A 27919-nucleotide genomic window follows, 5' to 3' on the forward strand; every position below is an offset into this window, starting at 1 on the left:
CAGGCGGAGGGACCTGGGGACAAACCATCCCTGCAGACCTGCCGATGATCTTTGCAGGCAGCTCCCCCCAGCCGTGGGGGGCGCGGCGGCAGCGTGCTTCCCCCCCCCCATCCTGACCTAACAACAACGGGCTGCATTCGGCTCACAGCTGAGTCGAGAGTTGGACTGGCTGTCCCACAGAACAGGTAACAGATGTGGTCTAACAAGCAAACCGAGCGACGCCCGGGGTGAGGCAGGGGCCTCGCAGCCTGGTGTTGCTTCGGTGAAGGCCAGGACGACCCCCACACATCTGTAACCACAAACCCGTACCCATGCCAAGCCCTCCCCGCTCCACGCTGAACCACAGAGCCCAAGCGACAACTTGTTAAGGGCCAGTCGGCCACAGTAATTGACTTAGTCCCGCCACACCATGAGCATAAAATCTGGCATTTTAAAATATTTTTTTTCAGAGGACGGGTCAATGTGTCTTTCTCCTCCCCAAGCAGGGACACCTCCGTGGCCAGATTTGTGCCTCCGGATACATCAGACGTTACCCAGGACAATATTACTAACAAAAGCGCTGTACTCTTGACTTGAGCTCAATTTTTGCAGTAAGTATATTTATCAACAGCAATTCCAAACTTGTTATACCTGTCGCCTTAATGAATAATCTTTTTTTTTTTTTTTAATTTTGCAAATCTGTTTCAGTGAAAGTCCTTAGCTGGGCTCTGACAGCCAAACGGTGACGCTGATGGGTGGCTGTCCATACAGTCCCTTAGATTTAAAAGTGCTGACCAGGTCCGAGACTAGGACTGGATCTAGCCATGCCGGGACTCCTCTCTGAGAAGGAGTTCAGACAGCGAGGGGATCCTCTCTGAACCTCGTGACTCAACGGGAGGGCTCCCTCCCACCACTCATCAGACCCAACATGACAGGCTGAAGGGACTCCTGCTGGAGACACAAACGCAGGGATGGCAAAGCCACCCACCCACCCACCCTCCAGCCAGCCAGACGGGCAAAGCCCACGGGGGGAACACACTGTGGACACCAACGTCTGCAGCCAGCAAGGAGGCGGCAGCTGAGACAGTTTGCTGGATGCTGGCAGGGTAATTTGCTGGAGCGGATGGCAAACATTAGGGTATAACATAGATATAGCCGTGCTGTGTTTTTTGTCTGACAACATGCACAGGAGGGAAGGAGGAGCGGGCACCAAACAAACAGGCAGTCAAACCCCAGAAATCCCATCTTGCTGTGTAAACAGGGGTTGGAAACAGGCCGTGGAGCTGCTGCTGAAACATACCTTGAGCTGGTAGTACTTTTCCGTGCGCAGGGCCAGGATGCGCTCAATTGAATACATGTCGTCCGGTAGCTCGGTCTCTGCCAGCTCCGTGCCAAAGGACTGTAACATCTGTGCAATTTCCTTCACGGTTAGTGCAAAACTCTCTATCGCCTGGTGGGAGATGATAATTGCAATCAGCTTGGGATCCAGGACATTCCTACAGCTCATTAAGAGCGCACAAAGAGCCGAGGCTGAGACCTGCAGGGGAGCCCAACCGCTTGCTCTGAGAGAGGCGGGTGGGATGTCCGCTGCCGACGGAGCCGATGTGTGCTGCGGTGCATTAGCTGGTGGCCACCCACACGTGGCGAGGTGGCTTTTAGTGTGGACTGAATCCACAACAGGACCATACGAGGCAGAGCCACCTCACGCTTTGTTTTCTGCTGCCTGTTCTTGTGCACTCCGAGACTTTTCCTACCACATACTGGAGGCTTACAGCAGAAGCCACCATAGGATCCATCTCACATATTCCTGTAATTCCTCTTCTATTATTCTTCTCCTCTGGTTAACTCACACTGGGAACCACCTCCAGGCAGTAGGGCTTTGGAGATGTATTTGGCTTCTTGGCAAGGGATGTTTCCAGCTTTGCCAGCCTGAATGGCAGGTTTCAAGGCAGCCTGGCACCAGGCCACCTCATCCGCATCTTCACCAAGACAACAAGGAAGGGAACTAAGCAGCATGCCAGAGACAAACTGGAGACAGTGGGATGGAGATGAGTGCTGTGGTACCTCCCCAGCACATCCCAGCCAGCCAGCAGGAGCTCTGGACACCAGGCAGCTCTCACACCAGGGGATGAGGTGGGGCTCTCCCACCCCACTCACAGCTCCACCTCTGCTTTTGAGAACAGGGTAAGAAATTCAAATTTAGCTGATTATATTTATATTTTCTTCAAAGAACGTGTATTTTCCATGGCAATTTCAGGAAACTTTTATGAGCACACTACAAGGGAATTTTGAGAGAGGTTTTTCATATGGACACTTAGCTACTGTATGCAGCTACGGTCTAGAAACTATCCTTTTCTTAGATTCACATTTTCTGTCATTTTTATCTCCAAGTGTGAGAGCTATGCCATTACCACTTTAACATGTCATGCAAAAGAACAAAACTAAGAGCCAAAAATTTAAACAGTTCATTAATTTGGGAGTGCATCAGTGTAAACTGTCACAAAGTTAATAGCACCAGCAATAGCTTGAGTTACTCCAGCTGCAACGTGTTGTGCTTTGACTTTATACTGAGCGCCACATCTGCGGGTGTGGATGATGTTGCAGGACAAGGGGCACTAGGATGTCAGGTACATTTTTCAATAGTGCTTTGATTTGTTGGGAAGGTAACTGAGAATCCAGCCTGCCATTAATCTGGGAGACAAAGTCCCAGTGAAAACTAAGAGTGTACAGGAAGCATAGAAACACACAGCAAGGCACAAGGTCAGGGAGTGAAATTCCTGATTCCTGGCAATACTAAAGGAAAAGTCTTGCAAAAGGAAAAAATAAAATTCTAAAGTCTCTGCATTTGGTCAGTATGCAGAAGGCACTCTGATTGCCATGGTTCCCGAACAAATTTGTAATTCACACATGAAGTAACCATTATGGAAAAAAAAAAAAAAAAAAAAGAGTCTAACTTGTATCTACCATTAAAAGAATTTTAAAAAAGACTTAAGACGACAGATCTTTTGGGAGCAATTTCAAAAGGAGCCTGAGGGAGTTAATCATCCAGTTCCCTTCTAACCCATCAAGTGCCTAATGCCACTTGACTCCTTTGCAAATCTGATCACAGAAACGTGGTTGGCTTCAGGGGTAACTTCCAGCTACCCATTGCTCACTGCCTTACGTAAACCTTCCTCAATCGATCCCAAACACCCAAGAGCCCAGTGCTCAGCCCCAGTACGTACAGTCCTGAAGATGACCCACTCGCTGTGGCAGTACTCCAGGGTGCCTCCAAACTCCGGGGTTAATTGTTGTTCATCAATGTATGTCAGCAGGTCGCTAACCGAGCTCAGCATAACAACCTGCGAACAAGGCAGCACCGTTAGTCGGTTGATCGTCGCTTCTACCCAAGGCAGACGTGGATCAAGCCTACAAATCCTTCTGGATCTAAAAACTGGGTTTTCTCTAAATAATGTTCTACAGCATGGCCTTCTTCTTATGCTTATGGCTTAACAGGGCTTTTATTTGATGTATTTGACCATTTCTGTAAGCCAGCCCTGATCTCCCAGATGCTTTCTTCCTTAAATGCAAAGCACAGTGAGATGCTGCAGTATCTGACTGCAGAACAGAGCTGGAAGCAAAAGTAATGCAGGTTTTTGCAAGGGATGACCAGTAATCTGGAAAAAATATAAACATTTTAATAAGTTATGAAGCCTTGGCCAATTCCACATAAATACATACTCATGAGGTTTTGTGTGTCTTGATTTGCCCTTGGGATAAGTAATGAGTTTTCAAAATTCTGCAAAAGGTAATCATTTTAGAGTGAAAAATGTGAAGTTCGTGGAAAATCATATTATTTCCTAAAGGAAAACGTTGGCTTGTTTTGTCTATTTGTAATTGCATCAACCTTAGATTCCATAAATGTACTTTTCTTCCCTTAATTACTCTCATTCTGTACCATAATCAAGGTGACTTTAGAAATCTTGGAAACTTTGACTTGAGAATATAAAACCATTTCAGCTGATATTTTAGAAACAAATACCAACATGATGCTGGTAAGGAGTTTACACTCAGATGAAAATGTCAATTATGGGTGGAATTCATAGCAAAAGCTTCACTAGATATGTCTTTTGACTTTTCAGACATTAGAAAAATTCCTGAGCATGTTTTCATCCTTCACAGAAGCATGCAGCCTGCATGGGGATGAGGAAAGGCCAAGAAGCCCATCACCTACTGCCATGCAGATGCTCTGTGGGCAGCAAAATGTGCACAAGGGGCCCAAAAAATGATACGGGAGAGATGTGGTGGGGAGAGATTTCGTGGAAATGGGGCATTTCTGGCAGAGACACTCCTGTTACTCTTCACATAGGTGCCACAGTGTGGGACGCTGTCACCCCTCACACCCCTCAGCCTCCGGTCACACGCAGGCACAACTCTGCATGCTCGTACCGGTAACTTGAGCAGAAAATCCTCCTGACTGAACCGAAATCCAATGTCAGTGAAGGTGCGCTGGAAAAACCCCGTGGGACGAAGAACCATCACTAAGTGCAGGTTCCCTGGGAAAGACGCCTGCAAGGAAACAGAGACAACGTTTAAGCTGGGGACATGGCAAGTCCAACCAAATGCCTTGAAAAGAGGGGAAGTCATTTAGATCTTAGCATTTTTTTTTTGATTGCCCCTGATAGCCTTTTCTTATTTTCAAAGCAGGAGGGAGATGCTGTAAGTGGTTTAGCGATACGGGACGTAACTGCAGGAGGATTGACCAGTCCCGCTTCCCTTTGGAGCAGACAGGAGTTCAGCCATGCACCTTGGAAGGCCACTTATTATAAACTTTAATATTCTGTCTTGTGTTCAGCATTATAAATCGCAGAGCGAAATTACCGTTTACCAGGGAACAGAGGGCTGGAACATCGAGAGGAATGACAGACATATTGAGGAAGCAAAATTTATTGCCAAACTCACTAATCACCCCATAACTGCACCGAGCATGCTCTTCTTGTCCCTGGTAATTACCAGGCACCATTTAATTTGTGGCAAGAATTTGAAATTTCCTGTCTATGCTGCTGGAGCCTTTTTTCAAGCATATGGTTGGCAGGTGCATTTAAATAGATCTGTGAAAAGGGTGCTTGAGAATGAAAAAGAATTTTTAAGAAAGCAGGAGTCATATCATTAAATTATGGATAAATGCATGATGCAAAGCATTGAGTTAATTAAACATATGATTTACTCCGAGATCCTGCCAGGCCAGGTTATGTTTCTCCATATATTCCTCCTTATATTATAATCCTTCATGAAACACAGTAGTAGTATCTATACCAAGGGTGAGAGTAATGAACGTGTTTAGGTATTTTGCACTGCAGGGCACTTAATCTATGCCTTCGAAACTAAGATTGCTCCCATAAACCTGCATCAAAAAAGCCACGATTTACAGTTGAGATCCGACATCCATGAACTGCATTGCAACTTATTTGCTGTGCGCTTTTTCTTTTTGTGTGTGTAGGAAAGGTCAGGTTGTGGCTTCCGTTGCCCACAGTCCCACTTAAAAATGGACAGTGAGTTTTATGATCGAATAAGCCATGTAAATTCAATATATTGATCCACTGTTATTTTTAGTAGGAGCAGATTAAAAAAAAATTAACGTGAATAAAGTGCCAAACTCATACCCTTTGGAAGTCAACAAGAATGGTGCCAGGGACAAGGATTTGGTGTTAGGAACAAGAGCAAACCATCAAATAATGGAGACGTCTGTGCTGGCTGCAGTCCCTGGGCGCTACACCGCTGCCACACAGCACCCGGTGAGCACCCAGCGCCCCCGGAGCGGCTGCCAGCCCCCGGCACACAGCGATGGCTACAGCCACGGGAGACCCCAGGAGCCAACACCCAAGCCCATCAAACTTGCAGATGGGCCAAAGATCTGAACCTGGCCATGGAGTCACCAGACCTTTGCAGCTCTAAACAGGTCTTGACCAAGAAAGCATGGGCAAGAGGCTGGAGGAGATCCAGATTCAGCTCCCTGCTTCCATGCCTGTTTAATTAGTTCTACAAGGAAGATCTGCTCTCCTGCAAGACAACCCCAGGCAGGCCCTCCAACGCCCAGCTACTAGACACAGCTCTAAAGAGGAAATCTGTCTTGGAGACCCTGCTCAGATCAGGATTCTTAACGGGAATTTCTCATATTACTAGAGAGAAAACCATCCACAGGCTACTGGATATCTCCGAGGAGTTGGAGTGGTTCCTCGCTTTGAGGAGAATCTCTGCCTGGGATGCAGAAAACCTTCGCTGAGGAAAGCACCACCAGAACTGGCACAGGTTTGTAGACATCTTGAATGAACTGAAAATTTATGGCATTAATATTTCACTGGAAAGTCTCTGGCAAGCTCAACACTCATCCTCCAGCGTGTCCCTGAGAAGCTGGCTGCCTCTTCCACCACACCGGCTCTCCGCTGGACCCAGCAAATGCTGCTATTGCTCTGTCCAGGCCTGTTGGCTGACCTGGCTAGTCCTTGACACTCTTCATGCTCCAGCACGTCCCACGGCACTAGGACGTCCCAGGAAGAGACAAGGCAGCCTGCATTCACGGCAATGTCCTGCCTGCCCCTGCAGAGCTGAGTCCATCATCTGTCACTCCCTCACGCTCTCCTTTATGTCCATGTTTGCCTCATTCAACATCCTGGTCATTTCCCAAGGGACATTTCTGTGCAGACAGGACAACAACAGCATCCCCCAACAAAGTTTCAAAGATATCACCAAAGAGCCACCATGAGCTGCAAATCTCAAAGGACAGGATGCTTTTGCTCCGAACAGGCCCTGCATCCCTGGCATTAATGGCTCACGTTGACTCGAACCAAAGCCTTGCGAGGCCAGTGGTCTTACAAGGCTTTAAAGGAGCTCAGAAGATGCAATTTTAGGTCCTTCTGCATGCTTATGAGTCCACTGGACATGAATCCAATATCCAATGGTGAAGTCCCACAGACTCTGGGGAAAGTCACTGTTTCCAGCTCAGAAGCACAACAGTATGTTCAGGCCGCTGAACTTTAGGCTCCTACCTTGACCTCCTCTGAAAAATGCATCAGGAATATCTTTGAGAAGATGCATCCTCCCTTGGTCCTACCTCATCATCCCCCTCCATCCCCTGTCCCTTTAATCCTGTTCGGCACTTCCAGCAGAGATGAGCTTGCTTTATCCCCTCCTACTCCTTCCAGTCCTTTTGACGTGCACTTTTCGTGCGCAGAGCAGGCTCCCTGGAGGAGAGGCCTGGGTCTCCAAACCACCCCACCCCATGGGATCCTGCAGGCTTTGACCATCTTGTTCTATGAGCCCTTGGCAGGAAACCCATAGCTCTAGCAACATGGACCAGTAATCAGGAGGCAAGCGGAGCCGCCTGCCCAAACTCCATGCAACAGCAATAAGGTGTGCGACACCTCTCTGAGGGCAAAGGTGCCTTTGACCACCTTGGGTTTTGTGGATGCAGGGTACCAACATGTTCCACACAACATACAAGAAGAGACCATAAGCTGGCATTCATGTCCTTCTGCCACAACCACAACAGAGGCAAACTCTTCTTTGATACAACTTTATGCCCCCCACACAGACAACTGTACCCCTTTTGCTCCTTGATACGTTTCACCTCAGAAGTAGCTGGGTTTCCAGGACAGGTTTCCATTCAGTTTAGAAAGCATTTGAGGATTTTTCAGCTGATCTTAGACACATAGGATCAAGGTCAGCACTTATAAGCAGCTACAGAACAAGAACTACAGCTTTGCAAATGATACCTAATGCATTTCAAGCATGGAAAAAACCAAACAAGCCCAAAAGTAAGTTTGCAGAAAGACAGCCACCAACCAAACCATGTCCCGTGCCCTTTTACAGACTTAAGAGAAAAGATGAAATATTAAATATATATATATATATAAACAAAGACAGACCAGTAATTCCTCAGAAATAGCATCCCTGAAGGAACTGTATCTTTCGTAGTCACTGTTAGAATTCTAATTTTTCTAAGGGCTGAAGGGTAGATAAGTTACCTGCAAACTGAACTCTAACAATACTGAAGGTACTGCTGGGAAAAAACCCTTCCTCGCAATATATTCAAGAAAGCAAGGACAACAGGGTCCTCAATCTTGCCTTATGTTTTATCTTATTATTTATAACGCTACAAAGAGCCTCGTGTGTTTGACAGACTCGGGTTTATGTAACAGAAGACCTGAAAGAACCCTCTGCTATTCCCCTGCAGCACACCAGGGAAGGCAGGAAACTATGGGCGCAATTCCACTAAATCAGGCAGTTGGCAACATTTCCCTACGAGTAACTACCTCGCCGGCCAAAGCCCATGCTCAGAGCATCCTTCCCCTTCAGAGGACATGAAGGCACCTGCCCTAAGGCCTCGGTTCAGCAACTTGTTTAACCGCACGCTCAGCTGTAACTGCGCACAGAGCCCCCACAAAACCAGCACAGACAACCCGGGCTAATAAAGCACAAGGAAGGGCACGCGTGGAGAGCATCCCCGTCATTACCTCCTTAGCGAGCATCTCACCCCGAGACATTTAATGTCGGTTTTTTCCTAATTTTGGGAATTCCGTTTTCAGGGAGCGTTCTTCCCTGCTGGTCGCTGGGGCATTCGTGAAGCTGGATATCAATAAGCATAATGGAAACGCAGGATCTGCCCCAAGTTTGTTGGTGAGCCCGAGGCCAGCGGTCCCCGTGGAGTTACCGCCTCCCTGCCGTCCCCCGCAGGGAGAGCCGGGGACCCCCACCTCGGCATCCCTGCCCCAGACCCCGCCCGCACCGCCGCGGCGCCGCGACCCTTCCCCGGCGGCTGCACCGCTCCCGGCCCCCGGCAGCGCGCCCGGCCCCGCACCGCGCCCGCCACCCCCGCGCCCCGCCGCCCCCCCGCCCGCGGCCGCCGCAGCGCGCCGGGCCCGGCCTTACCGCAGCGCCGCCGGCCCGCCGCCCGCCCCGCCGCGGGCTCGCCTCCGCCATCGCCCGCCCCCCGCTCCCCGCTCCGGCGGGCGGCACGGCGCGCAGCCCCGGCGGCCGGCTCCCGGCGGGCAGCCCCGCTCGCCGCCCCGGCGCCGGGCCGCTGTTTAAGGTGGAACGCCCCGCTCAGCCCGCAGCCGGGCCGGCGCCTTCCCGCGGGGAGCGGATCTCCCGCGCCCCCCCCGCCGCCAGCTCGAGGGTGCGGGGCGGCGCCGTGCGGGGCCGGGGCGGGGGCGGCGGGCGGGGAGGATGCTCCTGCCAAAACCGAGCCCGGGCCCCGGCTGCAGGGCTCGGCCCCCCCAGGGCAGCGCTGCCCGGCTCAGCCCTGCTCGGCCCTGCCGGCGGAGGCCGCACAAAGGGTTAAACAAAAACCCGTGCGGCCCGGTACCGAACTGCTCCGGATCAGACGCACAACCGCAGAGCTGCGATGGCATCTACATGGGCCGAAAAAAATAGGACGCTCTGTTTTTCACATTCAGCTTTATTTGCGCTTCCTTATGCCAGAATTACACACAGATAGAAGAAAAAAGATTATTTTTTTTTAATTGCAGCACGGGTGTATGATTGGAAGGAAATCAAGGTTTAACCTTTAGTGTCAGCTGCGCAAAGGCAAGTCCTGTCAAACGCCTCCTGAACACAGGCAGCCCTCCAGGGCCAGACCCTTTCTGAAGGCAATGCCCGAGCCTCCAGCTGCAATGGACACAGGTCTCCTGCTGCTCACCCCTCTGCACACAGAGCACCCCCACCGCATCTGCACACACAGCCCTGGCACCGCAGGCAAAGCCACTTCTCTACAGGGACACGCAGCGCATACAGGGACACAAACATAATACATGCTCAAAGGTCACACAATAATTGCATTTTTCTTATTAAACACAAAATGAGTGACACTTCAGTAGAAGCTACAAATTAGGGCGGGATTTTTTCACAGCTGCCACTTCCAAACTACGCAAAGAAACTACATCATCCTTAAAGGATGCTCTTCGTACTAGCACCTGTTCAAAAAGTGGCAGCAGAATGGAATTTTGATGAACACTTTAAAGAACTACTTCTTAAATGCTGCTTTGCCTCTAATGGTATGGTAACCATACTTGGAAATTCAGGTTATCACATTTCAGAAAGTCAGAACCCAAAATATCGACAGCAGTATGTGGTGCACACTGCAAAAAGGTAACCCTCTCTTCCCAGGGCACCTGTTAGCAAAACACCATCAAAGTCAGACATTCTTAACACCAAGTTCAGCTGTACTAGTATTAACTACTTAAAACAGTGTTAAGATCTAACTTTATCAAATCTAACCAGAATCAGGTGAGAGCTTTCCTTCTCAGTACATACCTCATCAAGTTTACTTCATCCTCTATCAGACGGATCAGTGTCCTTAACCGTTCAGTAATTGTAAGCAGAAACAAAGGCAATAATAATACACCCAGAATATCTTCATTGACTTACCCACATGGCATGGTCTGGTTTGGAAAGCATTTACCAATTAGCTCCTACCTATCCATGCATCTATAAACATGACTTTTCTGCACCTGCATGCACTACCATAATGCCATGCTCTCATAAGACACGATGCATTGCTGAGTTGCAGAAAGATTACTTTTGAGGTATGTTCAGATGGGTTATATGCTAATGGTGCGTAGCACATAAACATGTATAATAGATATTTAAAATACATGAAGGCATACATACACATTTAAAATAGATTTTCCACCCATGCCCACATACAAACGCTTGTGAAGTTTGCTTTAAGAACCTAACACTTTCAGTCACTGACAATTAGGTAAAATACAGTCTCACTAATAACAAGTGTCTAGAAAGAACATGAAGCCAAATTTCCACCCGTCAAAAGCACAGAACATGGCACAAAACACATCTGAACCACTATGAAAAAGCACAGAAAACAAGCAAATGAATGAGCTAATACTCAAACAGTTCATTTACGCACTCAAATGGGGCATGGAGCTATGTCTGAATTAATTATAGGGCCATAAAACAAAATACTACCTAGAGAGAAAGCACTAGCATCTGGTTCCCAGCGCTTTCTGAAAGTGGTAATAATGGGCACGATGACTTATGACATTAGAAGAAATGAACATTAAAGAGGACTTACTGCTATTTTTTGGAGAGTCAGTTTGACCGACGCCCATGTGTCCAATCTTCTATCCAGGATTAGGATAAATTTGGTGTCGGACTCATGTCGACTACGAAATAAGAAAATACCAATAACCAGACAACTTTTGAGGGAATGTGACTCCGCTCTCCCCCAAAAAAAACCAAACCCAAGAACACGGAATGCAAACCACATTTTGACATTTCCACAATTGCTGAAATGCCCTATGAAAAAAATTCCCTGAGCAGACTCCAGCAAGAAATTTGGGAAGCCCACCTGACAGTAAGCTGAGGGTGAAGCATCACCTTTGAACTGCATGGGAGGTGGAGACAACAGGTTGCCCTTGAAACCCTCACTGGTCTTCAGAAGGACTTTGTGGAGGTCAGAGGCAGCTGTGCTCCTGCTGAGCAGCTCGGGGGTGGCCAGCAACCAAGCGATGACTGGTTTTGGCGCAAGGCAAGTGAGGTGACACTGAGCCAGGGAAGGGTTATGCCAGCTTGGCAGGGGGAGAGGGGGAGCTGGTGCTGAAATAGGCTGTCGGGGCTTCCCCAGCACCTCCCGGGCCTGCTGGAAAGGAAGCAATTGCTAGGAGGCACTTTCCAACACACTCGGGTTTGCTTGGCAAGCACAGGCTTCCTGACATCCCTTTTGACACCCAGACCCTTCAAGTTTCTTTGAAATCCCCAGTCTCACCCGGCGAGCCAGCAGTACCAGGGATGCCCAGTCTGGCAGGTGACCTAACGTGCAGATGAGCTCCTGTCTGTAATTCACACGCTGCCTGCCCAGGCTAGCTGGGCAGAGCTCCGCCAGGCACAAGGCGTGACAGCACACACTCCAGGGCAGTCTGCATTACAAACTGGAATCACGTTTGCACATAAGTAAGGGTATGCCAGCTTGGAACCAAGTCCTCTGATGTGAGTGTATTTACAGGATACTCAGGTCATATTTACAATATTTATTTTGCAGATGCTGAAACAGGATAGCCGTGTCCCACACCACCCTACCCAGGCGTCTCAGTGCCGTGGAGAGGCTCCCAGTACACGTGCTGGCTCTTGAGAGCTGGGTCAGGTATCTGCGCTGGGCATGGCCCCATGCAAGCAGCGTCTTCAGTAATTCTTGTGTTTGGCAAGCAAAACCACATGGTGGATTACTCAGAACTATTACATGGCAGACAATACTTGGCAACTTCGCTACAGAAAAAAAAAAAAAAAAAAAAAAAAAGGCACCCAAAGCCAGTGCAGGAGCTTTCATACAATGCACATCTTGCTGCTTTGGTCTGTTATAACCACACTTTTGACCAATACGTTTAAAAGCAATTATCAGCTAGCCTGAGGGGAAAAAAAACCAAACCAACCACTAAAATTCCTTTTGGCTCATAAAAACAATTGACTGAAGATAGGTAGAGGTGCCCAACTCCTAAACTATCCTACAAATACATCTTATGGATCTCCAGTGCCACACCCAAAGAGCAAAGGTTCCATGCAAAGGTATACATGGCCATTGAGGTGCAGCAAAAAAGAGCAGAGCAAACAAATGTCCTGTCGCGCCCAGGGGTCGAACACAGAACTTCTGCAGGTAATAAAGCCTGAGGTTACACATTATGAGCTGGATCAGGCATGGCTTTTCTGCCAAAACCTTTTCTAGCTAAAATAGTTTTAGCAACATGAGATGGTTCTGCAGGTTACTGCCAGCTCTGCTCAGCCCCACCAAGAGTTAAATGACCCAGGCAGTGGGAGCGTGGGGCAAAAGGATTCTTTTCTTCAAGGTAAAAATAAAACCCTTTGGTTTTTCAGCACACCCCAAAACTCTAAAAGGTAGGTCTCTGTCCTTTGAGAAACAATTCCCCAACTGCCCATGGTATTTCCCCAACAGGCTGCAACTGGGGAAAAGAAAAATAATAAAAAAATTAATAGCATTTACACAGCACTGCTCTCATCATAATAAAACCTGAAGAAAAAAACCCAGAATCCAAGTAATTTAGAAAAGGCAGCCAGACTGTAGTGCATTGTCAGTTAATAGAAGTATGCCAAAGTATGCCATTTACTCAGGACAAGGTTATATTCAGACAGTAGCCTCCAAGCATGCTAATTTACTTTTATCAGCTCCCTTACAGACACAAAGAAGAAAGTTCCCAGCTGTCCAAAAGCCTTGAAACCTACTGTGGGAAATTTTTAACTTATTCTGGGGCTAGTGGAGCAAGTCTGTGCCTATTTGCAACCCAGGCCTTGCAGGTTTATCAGATTTCCAGTCCTGCAACGTACCTTGCAGGCCGACAATAAAAATAAATCAATGCTTTCTCACCGAGGCTGCAAGGGGTGTTCATTTGCATCCAGCAGCAGAAGGATGAAGACAGTTAGCCAGATTGAGGATTCTTTCTCTCTGGGTGCTTGTTGTCACTTTGGCGGGTTTTTTTCTTAACCTTAATTTTGTATGTGTTGCAGAACGCACCAGACTAAAAATAAAGACTTGGGATGTTTTGCAGGAGGACCTGAAATCAGATCCCAGAGTCTGAAGTTGTGAGATTTATCACAGGAGTGAGACACTCCTTGTGGGATCAGGGCATGCTGTCAGGACCTGCTGCCTGATACTTAAATTCAGAGATACTTCTAGTCCACAGCACCCTTCGCTGCGTTACTACTGCATGTTATCAGCCATGGCTCTAAACTTGGTACTTCATGTCCCCATCTAAGTGAAACATGGCAGAGCTTGTCTGAATACCGAAAAGCTGGAGGGTTAAAGAAGACTACACCAGACTGGACTGTTTGAGTCAGGAGGGACCTACAACAATCACTTGGTCCAACTGCTGGACCAGTTCAGGGCTGACCAAATGTTAAAGCATGTCGGTAAGGGCATGGTCCGAATGCCTCTTAAACACCGGTGGGCTTGGGGCATCAACCGCCTCTCTAGGAAGCCTGATCCAGTGACTGACCACCCCCTCGGTGAAAAAACACTTCCTCATGTCCAGTGCAAACCTCCTCTGGAGCAGCTTTGAACTGTTCCCACTTGTCCTATCGCTGGATCCCCGCGAGAGGAGCTCAACACCTCCCCCTCCACGTCCCCTCCCCAGGAAGCCGTGGGGAGCACTGCGGTTGCCCCTCAGCCTCCTTTCCTCCAAACCAGCCCAGCGCGAAGCCCTTGGCTGCTCTTCCCAGGACATCCCCTCCAGCCCTTTCACCACCTTAGCTGTCCCCCTCTGGACACGCTCAAGGACCCTCACACCCTTCTTACAGTGGTGGGGCCCAGAGCTGCACACAGTGCTCAAGGTGAGGCTGCACCAATGCTGTGCACAGCAGGAATTTTTCATTTTTCAAAGACAGCATTATTTTTCTTTTACTTTAATTGGGACAGTTTTTTTCTAATAACAATCTTACATGGACCATAACTGACCTCAATTGTTTGGTTTGGTGTGTTTTTTTCTTAAAGCTTCTACTGAAGTTCTGACTTGCATGGAAGAAATTAATTATTCTAGGGTACACAAAAGATCAGTATTTGCTGCAAAGTCTACACTGTCTTTAATGCAAGCCTGGCTCAAGTGCTGCTTTATCACTCTTACGGCCTCCTTTCTGCAAGTCACCAGGATCTGTCACACTTACCTGTGCCCTCCTTCAAGCACACCATCACACAGGGCTGTTGCAGGCAGGTAGCCCACCATGCACATTTTCAGTTGGATATGCAGACCATGGAAGGTGGAGACCTGCTCCTTATTTTCCTGTACAGCTCTTCCACAGGCACTTCCCACAGCTGCCTCCTGCCTGCAGCATGGTTCCCAGGAATCCTAAAGTAAAATGAACTTGCCTACAAGACTCACCTTCCTCCTAGGTCTGTTATTAACGCACTCACCCTGCAAAGCCAAGAGTAGCTTACAGCATCCATCTCCTTTATCTAACAATTATTTCCAGGAGAAAAATGCTTCATGAAATTCAGCTTCCCAAAATACTACAAACCTGACGCCCCATGAGGTTTCCTCAGACCAGCGTCAGTAGGACAGCACGCAGTCCTTGCTACCGACTGCGTAGGAAAGGCACTGCATGTGGGGTCTGACCTGCCCGTACCCATCCACAGGTACGTGGGAGGGAAGTGTCGGTGCACCCACAGCTAACTCTGACACGCAGGTCAAATACTGACCTCTTTTAGGGACTTTCTGGCTGATCCTGAGCTCTGATCCTGTGATGTGATGCCACTGAGGGACATGTACCCAGGGGTACCAGAGCTGACACACGTCTTCTGCCCTCACCTATATGATGCTTTTTCTTGCTCCCCAACACCACAGCCTTTTCCACTCCAAAATGTTAAAAAGCACATGTTTTTAAGATGGTCAGGTGTTGAGGCAGGCTGTTACGGTGGCAGGAGGAGCAAAGAAGCATGATTAAAGTGGTTTTACTAAAAACATGCTGAACATGTTTGAATCACCAGCAAGCTCGCAGCTCTCATTAGCTTCTTGATTGAGTTTGACCTATTACAGGGACAGCAAGACTGCTCATCACGCTAATGCTAGGGTGTTCACAGCCATATGAAATAAGAAGCCCTGGAGAAACTGGGCAGAGCTGGGAAGTGCAGATGCACTGAAGAGGCTGCCTGCACAGCGTGGAGGAGAAACCCCTCTGGCCAGCACACACCATGGCGCGCTCCTGTCCATGCTGGGACAGTGCTCTGCGGGCCAGGAGCCCACACACCTTCAGAGTCCATCCAAAAAGAGGACAGCGGAATTAAAGGCGCTTTTTTTTTTCCTGCAGAGGTGGCTAAGCACACGGTATTTCTTCCCAGGCAGCTGTCGATGGAAAGCTCCCATGTAGCTGCTGTCAACCTGCTCTCCCTGCAGGAAGAAATTTGCCAAAATGGGCATTATTCAAGGAAATTAAGCATTCCAGGTAACTGAGTCACCAGGCTCAGCAGCAAGAAATATGAGGGCCATTAATCTAAGCATACAGCCCTGTATGTGGCACGGGCAGGCTGTCAGCTGCTTAACCCCGAGCCAGAGGTGGGTAATGGGAGCTGTGGCACGCTGCTGAGCCATCGCGGGTAATGGGGACCCCAAACGGTTTGTGCCTGTAATTAGTCTCTTCCTCCTGTTACATTTCTCTCTTTCCACAGTAATGACGCTCTATTTGTACGTGTCACAATATTATTCTGCAGTGGCATGGCATATTTCAGTGGTGACGCATGTCAAAGCTTCAGGAAAGCTTGCTGTTAATTAGAAACTTAATAAACTAAATTTATGATACATGCAGGTCGACAAGTCATAAGGGGTGATGTCCACTTTTTACTCTGCAGTTAGTGGCACATAAACACCACGCCTGGACACCGTAAGGGCTTGCATCATTCATCTTCTCCCTCCTACTTGGTCTGAGGGCTGAAGATGCCCCTCACCTCCATGCGTGGCACCGTCCTGAAGATCCCCTGCTTGACCCAGGCAGGACCAACACCTCTGCCCATCACAGGCAAGAGCTAGAAGGGAGCCACATACCTCGGGACTGATGTTAGGTATGTTAAGACTTTAGATACGATCTCCTCGGGCACCTCGTTGAAGCGAGCGTTATCAGGAAGGGTGATAATCCAAGCCTTGTCTTTCCCTCGGCCACCTGGAACAAAGACAAGGATGCTTCCCTGGGCGTGCTTTCGAGGAGAGCAGCAGCCAAGTCCAGGTCCACCAGTCAGGTCAGAAAACATGCTGCCATCATCACAGAGGCTTTTTTACATTACCAGAGAGCAAAATCAGGCCAAATCCTGCCTCTGATTTCAAGTCCAACACACACACATAGGTGGTAGAAACAAACATATTGGGTACCAGATATTTCCTTTTATTTACTGAGCATACTTTACATGGGACAGCAAATGAAGTCAGAAATACAAGGATAAATCATCACACTGGTCTGGAGCCTACAGAAATACATTTCAAAGCAAAACGCTTGTTAATGTGTTGAGCGTTTGAAGGTAAGAATATTTTACAGTATGGCTTGAGACAGAAACCTAATATGCTCTTTCAAACTGCCTCAATGTTTTATTAACAACATTTCTAGTGGCACTGGAGACTACCTGATGGATAATATCCCGTGCGGAGTATCATTTAGCCAAATAGCATGGAAGTTCATCTGGAGTATTTAATTACCACATGGACAGACCCTGGAGAAGTTCACTGTACTCACCAGAAAGAAAAGCAAACTCTTTCATCAGGTCATCACTGATGTCCTTTGCACAGATGGGTATTGCGGTTTCTGGAAAAAAGCAAAAGCAGCCGTCAAAAAGGAAGGAAAAATCCACAGCAAACACGTTTATCAATGTTTTAACCCATAGGTGGGACTTGAACCAAACGCAGCTTCCCTAAATCATACATGAAATTTCCAAACAAAAGATATATGGATCTTCTAGAAACCAATGGTTTTAATGACTCTTAACAGGGCAAATGCCCTAAGTCAGCAGCAAGTTATTCTAGCAAACGTACTAAGGGATGCCTGGGAGTTTGAGTGCTCTCCCTTCAACAGGGTGTATCCAATGTTAATTTTTATATTTTGGAGTTACTGATGTCACCCCCCTATTCTACAAACTCCCCCAGTGCTTCCCAGCCTTGGCAACATAATGGTCTGAGGTTTCTGCTGAGAACAGCAGTGTCCAAGGCTGCCACGCTGGGAACAAGGTTGGGTTTTCAGACTGTAACAGTCTTTAATTTTGAGCAAATAAGCTTCTGAAATCATGTTTTCATCAGGCGTGGGGACATATGCATTGGAAACGTTGTTCTTGCGTTCGGTTATTGGCTTTCTTTTTAATTAAATAATGGGATAGGCTGTCTTAATACCATATGTAGCACGCTGACCATTTCAGTGGCAATGAAGCACATCGGAACAATATACATAATTTTACCTTTCCCCGGGAGAAGGAAACAAAAAACAGATTGACACAGGAGGAGCTTATAGCTGGCAGACATATTTCTGGATTATCTATAAATGAAATGATAGCTAAATATTAAGCATCCTTGTTCCTGCAAATAAATGCTTTAAAGCACATCCATACAGATTAAAGTCCTTGTGCTTGCTGATAATCAAATTTTAAACACTGATTATTTTACAGAGTTGGTCCTAGGGAGTAATCTTTTAGCTGTTTTAAATCACACAGGCTGCATACTTCAGCACACTCCAGCGTCATCGATATTTATTCTATTTCCCTTTTTCCAAAAGCTTTCTGGTGACTCCTACTTTACCTAGGGATTTTGCAGGCTGTGCAGCCCCGAGGTGTGGAGCTGGGGGTGCCCTGCCTCCTACAGCCCCTGCCGGCTCCCTGCTTTTCTGTGCACCCGCTGCTGCTTTCCCCTCTTGTAGATAAAAATGTTATTTTTGTTTGTTAAGGGTCGAGCCTCAGCCCCACTGGCATCTACAGAAACATTCTTGATTTTAACAGGCCCCAGAATTGGTCTTGGTAAGAAAGAAGTTTGTCTTGCAATGGTATTTCAAATATTTCTCTCTCATTCAACTGCTTCACCTCACTTGAGGACAAGCAGTGGCCACAGATTTCTTTTCTATTAGTTGATTATTATTTTTTCCCCAGGTCAACCGTTTCATACTGATAAAATTCACATTTAAGAACTCCACGAGCTCCCACACATGAAGTAGACGACATTAAATGTGCGGGTCTTTGAAAGTACAAAAGCTCACGGCTGTGCATGGGTATTTCCCACAGAACGGTGTGGGACCGTTCAACAGCTCACCTGCATTTGCAGCAGGGTGAAACGTGTCCCCAAAGCCAGCACACCTTGCCCACCCCGGCTGTCCCCAGGGATGCAGCCTCGCACAAGCTGGGCAGAGTTCTGCCCTGTGCCACAACAGCCACGCGTGACTCCAGTGGCCAGCAGCAAAAGCAAACACAGCTGCAGGTTTACAGTAAATGCAGCTTTTGTTTCTGGTTCTGCAGTGATACGGGAGGGACATGCTGGTTTATTGACAGCTGTCCAGGAAACAGGCTGGGGAAAGGGGGTTAACTTCTACATGGTTAAAAAAAAAAAAAACCCACACACACCACATTTTAAAATCACTTAATTAAAAAACTTCGCAAGGCATATTCTTCCTGAGAACACCCTCACAAACTGCAGCCTTAAACTAAGCTGGAGACAACTATGGTGGGGGAAAAAGTAGCATTTTCCCACTGATATTTTCAAACTTTGCTTTCTAGAAAAGAAATATAATCTCAAAAATGCATGCTTAACCTCTGAGCATGGCATTTATTCTCTCACGTCTCCATTACCTGCAATTTCCCAATTATCATTATGGAAACTGCAAAAACCAACTGCTGTTTCACTCCTCCCTGTGCTGGGGGGCTGCGGCAGGACCCCTGTGCCGTGCCCTCTGCAAACATGGGCACAGGCGACCCCCACCCCACACAGCCTGCCAGCCAAGCACGTACCGCCAGGCCACGCCGGCAAGCAGACCGGGCATTTGGGGGTTTGAGGTGCAAAGCACCATAGGACAGGGGGTCCCACCGTGCTTGGGAGTCATGGTTTCCAGCAAGGACCATGCTCCCCAACTTTTTATTCTACTGAAAATTTCATCCTTGACTTTGGCACAGAGGTGGAGACCCAGATTCCTACAGCACCCTTACCACTTTTTGCTTCTCGCTTCCCAAGGGATGACATTTTTGGAAGAGGGTACTCAGCACCTCCAGAAAATCAGGCCCTTCACAGCAGTCCCTAGTTGAGCACCCAAAATAACTCATTCAAGGGAAAACTAGGCAGGCGTACTTTACTTCAGGCAAGGAAGGCTCAGGGAGCAATTCCCTTACAAACCCTCCCCATCTCCTGTGGGGTAGGAGAATCCAAGAAGTGACGGAGGAGCAGGATGGATGCCCTTTGGTAAGGTCAAGGCACAACAACAGGCTGATTGTGGTCCCACTACAGCCGCTCCTTGGCCAGCTCACCCCTGGCACTGGCTCTGCACTGGCCATCAAACTCCAGCTCCTGGGCAAATGTTAGGGAAAATCAAGCACTGGCATCAAACTCGCAAGCGTGTGGCTGCGCCGGAGGCACATCGGTTGGATGTTGCTATAAATCTTGTACAGAAGCGCGACCTTTGTCCTCAAATATTAATCTGTGGAAAAAAAGAGCAGTAAAAGGCAGTGCGGCACCAAAGATATCCGCCTCTCAAACAAGGCTTCAGTTGATGTTCACCAGCAAACTGGGGATTTCTTATTTGAAGGACACTTGGGACAGTACGGAAAAGACCCTGGGGTCTTTAAAGACCCAGGCTGCACCTCACTTGGCACAAGGCAGTGGAAGTTGAAGGTTTCAAGCAAGTCCACTCTCTTCTCTTAAAAAGAGGCTTTGTGATCATCAGCTGCCACAGAATAGAGCTGTGCTGTACAAAACCAAGCCTGGACCCTCCACGTTGCAGCATTCCAGAGCACTTCACAGACTCCGCTGCTATCCCCACGCTGTTGGTATGAGCTCAGGCTTTAGGGTCTTACTGAAAACAAGCAGCATCTGGAAGATGAATTCTCATAAGTGTAGTTATATTTTTTTATATAGGTTCTAAACTGGGTATTTATAAAACGCTGCTGCAGTTACTGCATTCAGAGCCTCCTCTATGGAGGAGATCGTTGCCATGACACAGGTTTGGAGGATGCATGAAGCCAAGCAGGCAAAAGACAAAGGGGAAATACAGAGCACTCTACCCTGCTGAGAAAAAGTAATGTGGCCCAGCAGGGAACCCTGCTGAATCTGTCCTGTCCCCATCATTTGGTTTACACAGTCCAGAACCTTTGCTCCCCACAGGACCGTATCTCCAGGCAGTTGTGCAGACAGCAGTTGTGAGAATGATGCTTATTGTCAGCGATCTTCCCTTCCGAGGAGACTCGAGCACGGAGGGACTTGCACATACAGCAGAGGTCTGCAGTGACATTCAGAGAGGGGACAGCTACAGCTTGAGTCCAAATGCCTCTCAATTAAACTCCAAAGTGCTTTACTTTTTGGTAACTATTGTTTTCTTTTCCAAATTTTGCAGGCACACATCTGCAGGCAGCAGCTGTGTAACGCATCTGCCAAGCTGATGTAGTAGCACCTTACACTTCACAACACTGACCAAATATTGTTTGCAGCTATAAATCCATCTGGAAGATGCTTTTGTTATGAATGAAGAACAGCGGCTTTTCATGTGAAGGTTGCTGCTGTAGTCTAGGAAACAAAACTGAAGTAAATCAAATGAAAAGGGTAAAGGAGCACGCTGAGCTTCTCCGTGATCTGCTTATTCTCAACTGCTTGTCCATTTGGACATCTACACCCAACAAAGCAGCATTTATTTGGTGTCAAGGGAGCCTACAAATCACCACATTTGTAGCCTATTTGCACTTCCCTCCGTGACTTTCTGAGCTAACTGGGATCATCAGCCAGTGTCTGCCTCAAGTTGTCCCGCTGCAAGAAAGCTCACCTGCCTCCAGAAGTTTCTTTGAGGCTGGCAATGCCCATAAAACTAGCTACGTAACCCAAGAGCATTTGGGTTGCTTGGTGCTCGGAGAGTTTCAGTGAGCAGGGTTTCTTCCAGCTCCCCCAGGCACTCCTGTCTGAGGCCAGCATCCGTGCGAGCCTGCTGGGACAGCCCATGAAGCTTCAGCAAGGCTGGGCGTGGGGACTAGAGCATCCCTGCGCCACCCACTCTGCGCAGAAGTGGGAACAGAAATCCCTTAGAGCACAGTGCCCCAACCACGAACCCCGTGCAACGCAGAGAGCAGCCCTTTCAGCTTCTTCTGCTGAAGTTGTTCCACTTTGCAAAATGAAATATTCACTGGGGCAAAGAACAGAAACACAGCCCTGTACCTGAGGAGTGCACTGCCCGGCAATCTGTCCCTCGAACTCAGCCCGGATTGCTATACCTACTCAGAAAACTCAAGCGGAGTGACCCCACAGCCCATCGCTCCAGGAACTCACTGTGGGTAAGGGGAACAGTTTCACTTGAAATTTAATTATCTGAAAAAGCCAAAGAGCTCCTCCAGGAGAAATGGCAGAAATCCATCCTACGGCAGCAGTCGGGGCCCCAGCTCACTGCAGGGAGCCCAAGTCTCCGTCATCCCAGTGCGCGTCTGTGCTGGTTTTGGCTGGGGTAGAGTTAATTTTCTTCACAGTAGTTAATACAAGGCTTGGGTTTGGATTTTGCTGGAACCAGTGTTGATAATGCAGAGATGTTTTAGCCACTGCTGGGCAGCGCTTACACTGAGCCAAGGGCTGCTCTGCCCCTCACCCCACCCCACCAGTGAGCAGGGGGGCACAGGGAGCTGGGAGGGGACACAGCCCGGACAGCTGACCCCACCTGACCCAAGGGATGTCCCACACCATAATGACATCATGCTCAGCATACAAAGCCGGGGGAAAGAGGAAAGGGGGGGCGTTCAGAGTGATGGCGTTTGTCTTCCCAAGTCACTGTTACTTGTGATGGGGCCCTGCTCTCCTGGGGATGGCTGAACTCCTGCCTGCCCATGGGATGTGGTGAATGAATCCCTTGTTCTGCTTTGCTTGCATGCACAGCTTTTGCTTTACCTATTAAACTGTCTTTGTGTCAACCCACGAGTCTTCTCACTTTTACTCTTCCAATTCTCTCCCCATCCCTCCACGGGGGGAGTGAGCGGGTGGCTGCGTGGGGCTGAGCAGCCGGCTGGGGTTGAACCACAGCAGCATCCCAGCCAGCGAGCAGCTGAGCCTCACCCTGCCTTCTCACTGAGCAATTCCAAAAGACTTTGGATTCTACCCAATACACAACCAGAAACATTGCCATTCTCCTTATCAGCACACCACATCCAGAAAGCAAGGCAGAGGGAGTTATTAGAGAAAAACTGATACTATTTCATACCATCTGCAGGCTGCCCTGCCGGGAACAGCACGCTTGCAGATCTGCACCAAGCCTGTCCAACAGCACGGTGCTGAGCGAGAAGGTGCCTGCCTGTCCCTGGCTGCAGAGAAGGAGCGGGGCAGAGCACGGTGACACAGGGGCAGCTGCCATTACTGCCCGCGCCCCACTGCAGCGCTACCTTCCCGGGGATCCTGCCCCACCTGCCCAGTCTCCAAGCGGTGGCTTCCACGAGGAGCTTACAGCTGGAGCAGGATCCTAATTCCCACATCACCAGATCTACCCTCCCATCTCTCCCTCCTGCTCCCTGCCTGCCCAGGAACAGGATCCGAAGCTGTGTACAGGCAAAGCAGGTGTTTACACAGCATCTGTGGGAAGCGGAGCCAGGAGGGGCTGGCGGCCGGCCAGGCAGCACGAAGCTAATGGAGACACCATGCTGAACTGCACGTTCATCAGAGAACACGTAGCAGAGAATAGGACATTGTCAGCCAGACCTGCTGTGTTCACCAAAAGCTTATTTACAGGACCTGGTCTGAGCAGAACACTGACGGCCAAGGTCCTGACGCTGCTTCCCAGCTTTGGGACCAAACTCTTTGCTAGCCAGGAGCAAATCGTGTCTCCTGTTCCTTCAGTCCCTCATTTGCAAACAGGAACAGGCACAAGTGCCAGCAGGACATGGCACTAGCAAAGGGCCACGAGCATGCCTAATGGTAAGAGCCGAAAAGAAACCTGTAGCCCCCATCCATCAGGCCAATGTAGGTGTCCACATCACTACAGGTTGTGCAAGAGCTGGCCTCAAGGCGCAGGTGTTAGAAACCCTGATGAACTAACCATCGGATGGTGTTGGTCTAACCTGGACAGCTGGGCAACAAAAAGTCTCCACAACCCACAGGACTGGTTTCCAGATGCACCAAAGAACCGAAGATCCCACGATCAGCCGTGAAGCCCACCAGCCAGGACTTGGTGGCTTCCTCCCTGGGGACCTGGGTCCAAAGGATTTTTCCCTACAAGTGAGTATGCGGCACGCTGGCTCTCAGGTCCCACACCAAGGGCTTCCAAAGATTCACAGGGCAGAAAAGCAGAGGAGTCTGCTAATAAGAGACATTTCCACTTGGTTCCACCAAAGTCATCCAGAGGTGCAGAGCACATGGGCCTTAACAGCCTTATGTTGCAATTGCAGCTTAATAGCTGAGGGAACAGCCTGGCCACAGATTTAGAGCTGTGGGGAAACTCTCCCCATGTGAGGAACACCCCACAGTAAAGCACACCCTGCATCAAACAAATTTCCTTCTCTCCACACCCAAGAAGTTCAGCTGCAAAGTGCAAAGAGTGCTGTGGTCCTCTTCTGCATTTGCAAGTGATCTAAGGTATGTTGCAGAAGCCATACGTGAAATCATTAGTCATTTCCAACAGCAGCTCTGAGCTGCATTCACCCTTGTATGCACCAAACCCATGTTCAGCTGCTCAGTCACCCTGCCCTGACACAGCAGTCACCAGCGGTACCTGTTGCAAAGATGAGGTACCGTTGCTGTCCAGGGGAGCCACACACAGCAAATTCACCTTTAACTATCTCAGCGTAAAAACGGTTTCTGGTGCTGCAATAAAACCTGGCACGTGCAATAGTTTGTAATTCCAGGTGGCACAGCTGTTCCCCATGCCAAGCAAGTGAAACAGAAGACCCATTAAAATATTTATGGCAGAAAGGTTCAATACCCTCGGCTGCTGCAAGCCCCTTTGTGCCCCCCTGCCCGCAGGGTCAGCACGCACCTCGCTGCAGCTGGGGGCTGCACGGAGCATCTGCATCCCCCCAAGCCCTGGGCTCAGCCTACAGGCACCTGCTCCGTAACCACTGCCAGCTGAAACCAGGGTTTTCATTTGAAGGGAAAGATTAGTGATTAGATTAGGTTTATTAATGTCTATTTTTCCGGAAGATGTGATGTATTGATCCTGAGGAAGATAATGGGGTTCCTTGCCCAGTTTTGCCCACAGCCCGATGGCAAACCTCCCCCTGCCCCATGTGAATCTCTTGGTAAATCCTTGACTTGGCAAAGGCACTTGCAAACCCCGCTTCTAAAGGTGGCTGAGCTGCCATCTCAATCATTTCCTGGGAAGAGCATCAGCACAACACAGGGAACAAGGGATGGCAGAGCCGCGGGAAGAGCTGCACCCCAGGGATGTGGTGGGAGCCGTGGGGACAGGCTGTCTTGAGGAGGAGCTGGTGGTTCAGGTGCTGGCAGCCAGGCATGGGTGGCCTTCAGAGAGCTCGTTATGGAGGCAGGTCAGCAGCAAAACACCTCCTTCAGAACCAGATGGGACAGACACACAGCAGCAGCCGCCACGCCACCATTTCAAAGGGACCTGGCCCCTGCAAAGCCTTGCCCTGGGCAGGACAGCCACCAGGACCGGCTCCAGCTCCCCAGTACAGCTACCACCCCCCATGGCCACATGAGCATGAACGTAGACCCCTCTTCCCAACCTGCCGCAGGAACTGTCTGCATGTGAGCACACCTCAGCAAAAATCATGATTTAAACTTCACCGGGAGCATCGTCTCGTGTCACAGACAGGACACCAAGGCAGCCACATCAGGCAGAAACACATCAAAAACACCCAGGGATTCAAAAAGGTCATGGAAAGCCCCAGGAGGGTTAGTCCATCACTAGGCGTGATGGGTTGGTCACCGCAACAGGTTCAAAGACTCCTTACATTATCCTTCATCAGACTGGGGAGGATATTTTAAGGAAAGGCTCACTCTGTTTGCAAGCTCTTCCTTTTACTTCTCCCCAAGCACCTGCTCCGGCACAGCGTAGGAGGCAGGATACGGCACCAGATGGTCCTCGCTTCTGACCTAGCGGCTGTGCTTCCCTGTGGATGCCTTCCGGGGCTTCTCTGCAGCCCATGCTTCAGCGCAGGCGCATCCCCATCACCCCAACCTGGGAGTGTGCTCAGCTAAGAAACCATACAGCAAAAAAATAAGCGAAGCGTCTGAAAAACTAGAATGACCTTTTCAAAAGGTTTAAATTAATATACACTGAGGGTAAGAGCAAAAACGCAAAAGAAAATGCTGTGAAAGAAAAGAAAAAAAAAAAGAGAAGAAACGGGGGGAAATGTTAATTCAGCACAGTCCAGGCTTGTGGAACACCATCCGGGCAGCATGGCTGTCCCAGAGAGGAACGCCCTCACGGGACCAGCTGAATCATCACCTTACAATAGGAGCTGACTGGCATGGCCAAAGGGGGACAGGATGGCACTGCGTCCAGGCGTGCGCAGAGCAACCCTGGATCATGCCCCACGGCCAAGCCTGTGAGCCCCAGGGCAGGAGCCTCTCACTCCCGGGCATCCCTCCAGCAGCTGCCAGCAGGAAAATGCCTCTGCAAAAGAGTAGCAGTGCCCGGGGCACCAGCACAGCACAGCTGCGGTCACTCACTGACACACAAAACCCACAAAACTTCATTCCTGCTGACCACGGGCCATCGCTGGCAGCAGCACAAGGTGCAGCCAGCTAAGGATCCCAGACAAGGTGCAGCCAGCTAAGAACCCACATTCATGGGAACATCATCCTCCAGTACAATTCTGGGAAGCTGGAGTGAGCCAAAGGGTCCCCAGGAGCCGGGGCTGAGCCGTGCTGCCAGCGAGGAGGATACTCAGGGGAGGTTAAAAGGTCCAGGCTGTCCCTGTGTGCTGGGGACCATGGAATTTTGTGTGGAGGAATCTCTTCCAATTTAGATTTAACAGCTGACAAACTGTGGAAGCTTTGCTCAGAAAAGGCAAAGCAACAGTAAACTAAATGGGAACAAGGCTTACATCTCCTGTATTGCTCTGGCTAATCTGCTAATGTGAGGGAACAAAATCCGGGATGCTCTGATGTTTTCTGGTCCAATCAGAAAAACTATCTTCTCATATCACTCCAAACTAAGTAAAAATTGTGAAAGATAAAAGCCAGTTCGACTATACATGAATTTACATCAATTGCAAGAAACGTAATAAAAGTTTCTCAACACCCACACTGGTGGATTAAAACACAGTGTGGGAGTTGAGAAAAATCCAGTTTCTTGCATTTCTAATACTTAGGAGCTTCAAACTACTTTTAATTTTCTCCCATTCCCAATTTCAGTCACTCCTCCCCTACGAGAGACTCAGGAAAGCATCCGCAGGTGTCTGCACATCAGCACCGGAGCATGTTTGCCAGCTGCCAGGGGAAGGTGTGTTCAGCATCTGCCACCAGTACACACCTTCCCAGTCAACATCATCAGCCTTCAAACCAGAGCCCATTCAGTACAAAAGGCTTTCAAAGCCAAATAAAAACATACACACATCAATAACTTTCTCATCCTCATTCAATACCATGCAAGCGTGGTTTTTTCCAAGCTGAATTCCGGCTTTGTGCACAAAGTCACTCCTGGGAGATGGAACCCTTGGGCCCCATTACCTTCCTAGGAACCTGGAATTAAGTTCCTTGAAGTCACTGGAACAATTTATTTGCTTTCATAGCCCATACAGCCAGGAAACTAAATGATACAGCCAGGTTCCCACAACGGCATCACCTGGAAACTGCTGCAAAGTGAAGGAAACTAAGAACGCTTTTTCCTGAATTAAATGGAAATACTCAGTTCTGGCGCTCCCCTGTTGAGCAAAAGCACGTCTCCAAATCCAGCTCACCGTTTTCCTGCGGGAGAAGGTCAGTGGCACAGAAAGCAGGGGGCGGGGGGGGCAGGGCACGCTGACACTCGCTGCCTGTCTCACACTGGGCAGCCCCTGGACAGACACCCACGGAGCAGCAGACGGACAACTGCACCGTGCAGCCGCTTCCCGGGAACAGCTCTGCCCCGGCAACTCCTGGCTCAGCCCCCATCTAAAACCAAGTCCAGCATCCCCTGGGAGGAAAAGGGATTTGGAAGACAAGGCAGCTCCACCCAGCCACTTCCACAACAGCTCCTCACACTCTTGCTCCTCTGCCCCCAGTTTTGCAATGGCCTTCTGGTTTACTGCATTAGGGAAGCTGGCAGAAGGGAGAGCTTGCTTCTTGCTTCAGCAGCGGAGCAAGTTGAGGAGCTCAGGACC

At 49.1% G+C, this 27919-nt stretch overlaps 1 protein-coding gene across 2 annotated transcripts in view; it reads right to left on the reverse strand.

Annotated features, from left to right (window-relative positions):
- Positions 1–27919, reverse strand: part of MCF2 (MCF.2 cell line derived transforming sequence) — a 62553-nt gene that overhangs the window by 32276 nt on the left and 2358 nt on the right. Inside the window, exons 2-7 of one of the 2 annotated variants that reach the window (XM_055818174.1) lie at positions 17191–17259; positions 16512–16626; positions 11048–11138; positions 4408–4527; positions 3204–3320; positions 1280–1429 (exon numbers count right to left, since the gene is read on the reverse strand). In XM_055818174.1, the coding sequence (XP_055674149.1) occupies positions 1280–1429; positions 3204–3320; positions 4408–4527; positions 11048–11138; positions 16512–16626; positions 17191–17259 (662 nt within the window). Of the gene's footprint in view, positions 1–1279; positions 1430–3203; positions 3321–4407; positions 4528–8886; positions 8977–11047; positions 11139–16511; positions 16627–17190; positions 17260–27919 lie in introns of those variants that run through there. The other variant, XM_055818175.1, reaches the window with a different exon arrangement.

The sequence above is a fragment of the Falco peregrinus genome, chromosome 13, assembly GCF_023634155.1.
Source record: "Falco peregrinus isolate bFalPer1 chromosome 13, bFalPer1.pri, whole genome shotgun sequence".
Classification (NCBI taxonomy): Eukaryota; Metazoa; Chordata; class Aves; order Falconiformes; family Falconidae; genus Falco; species Falco peregrinus.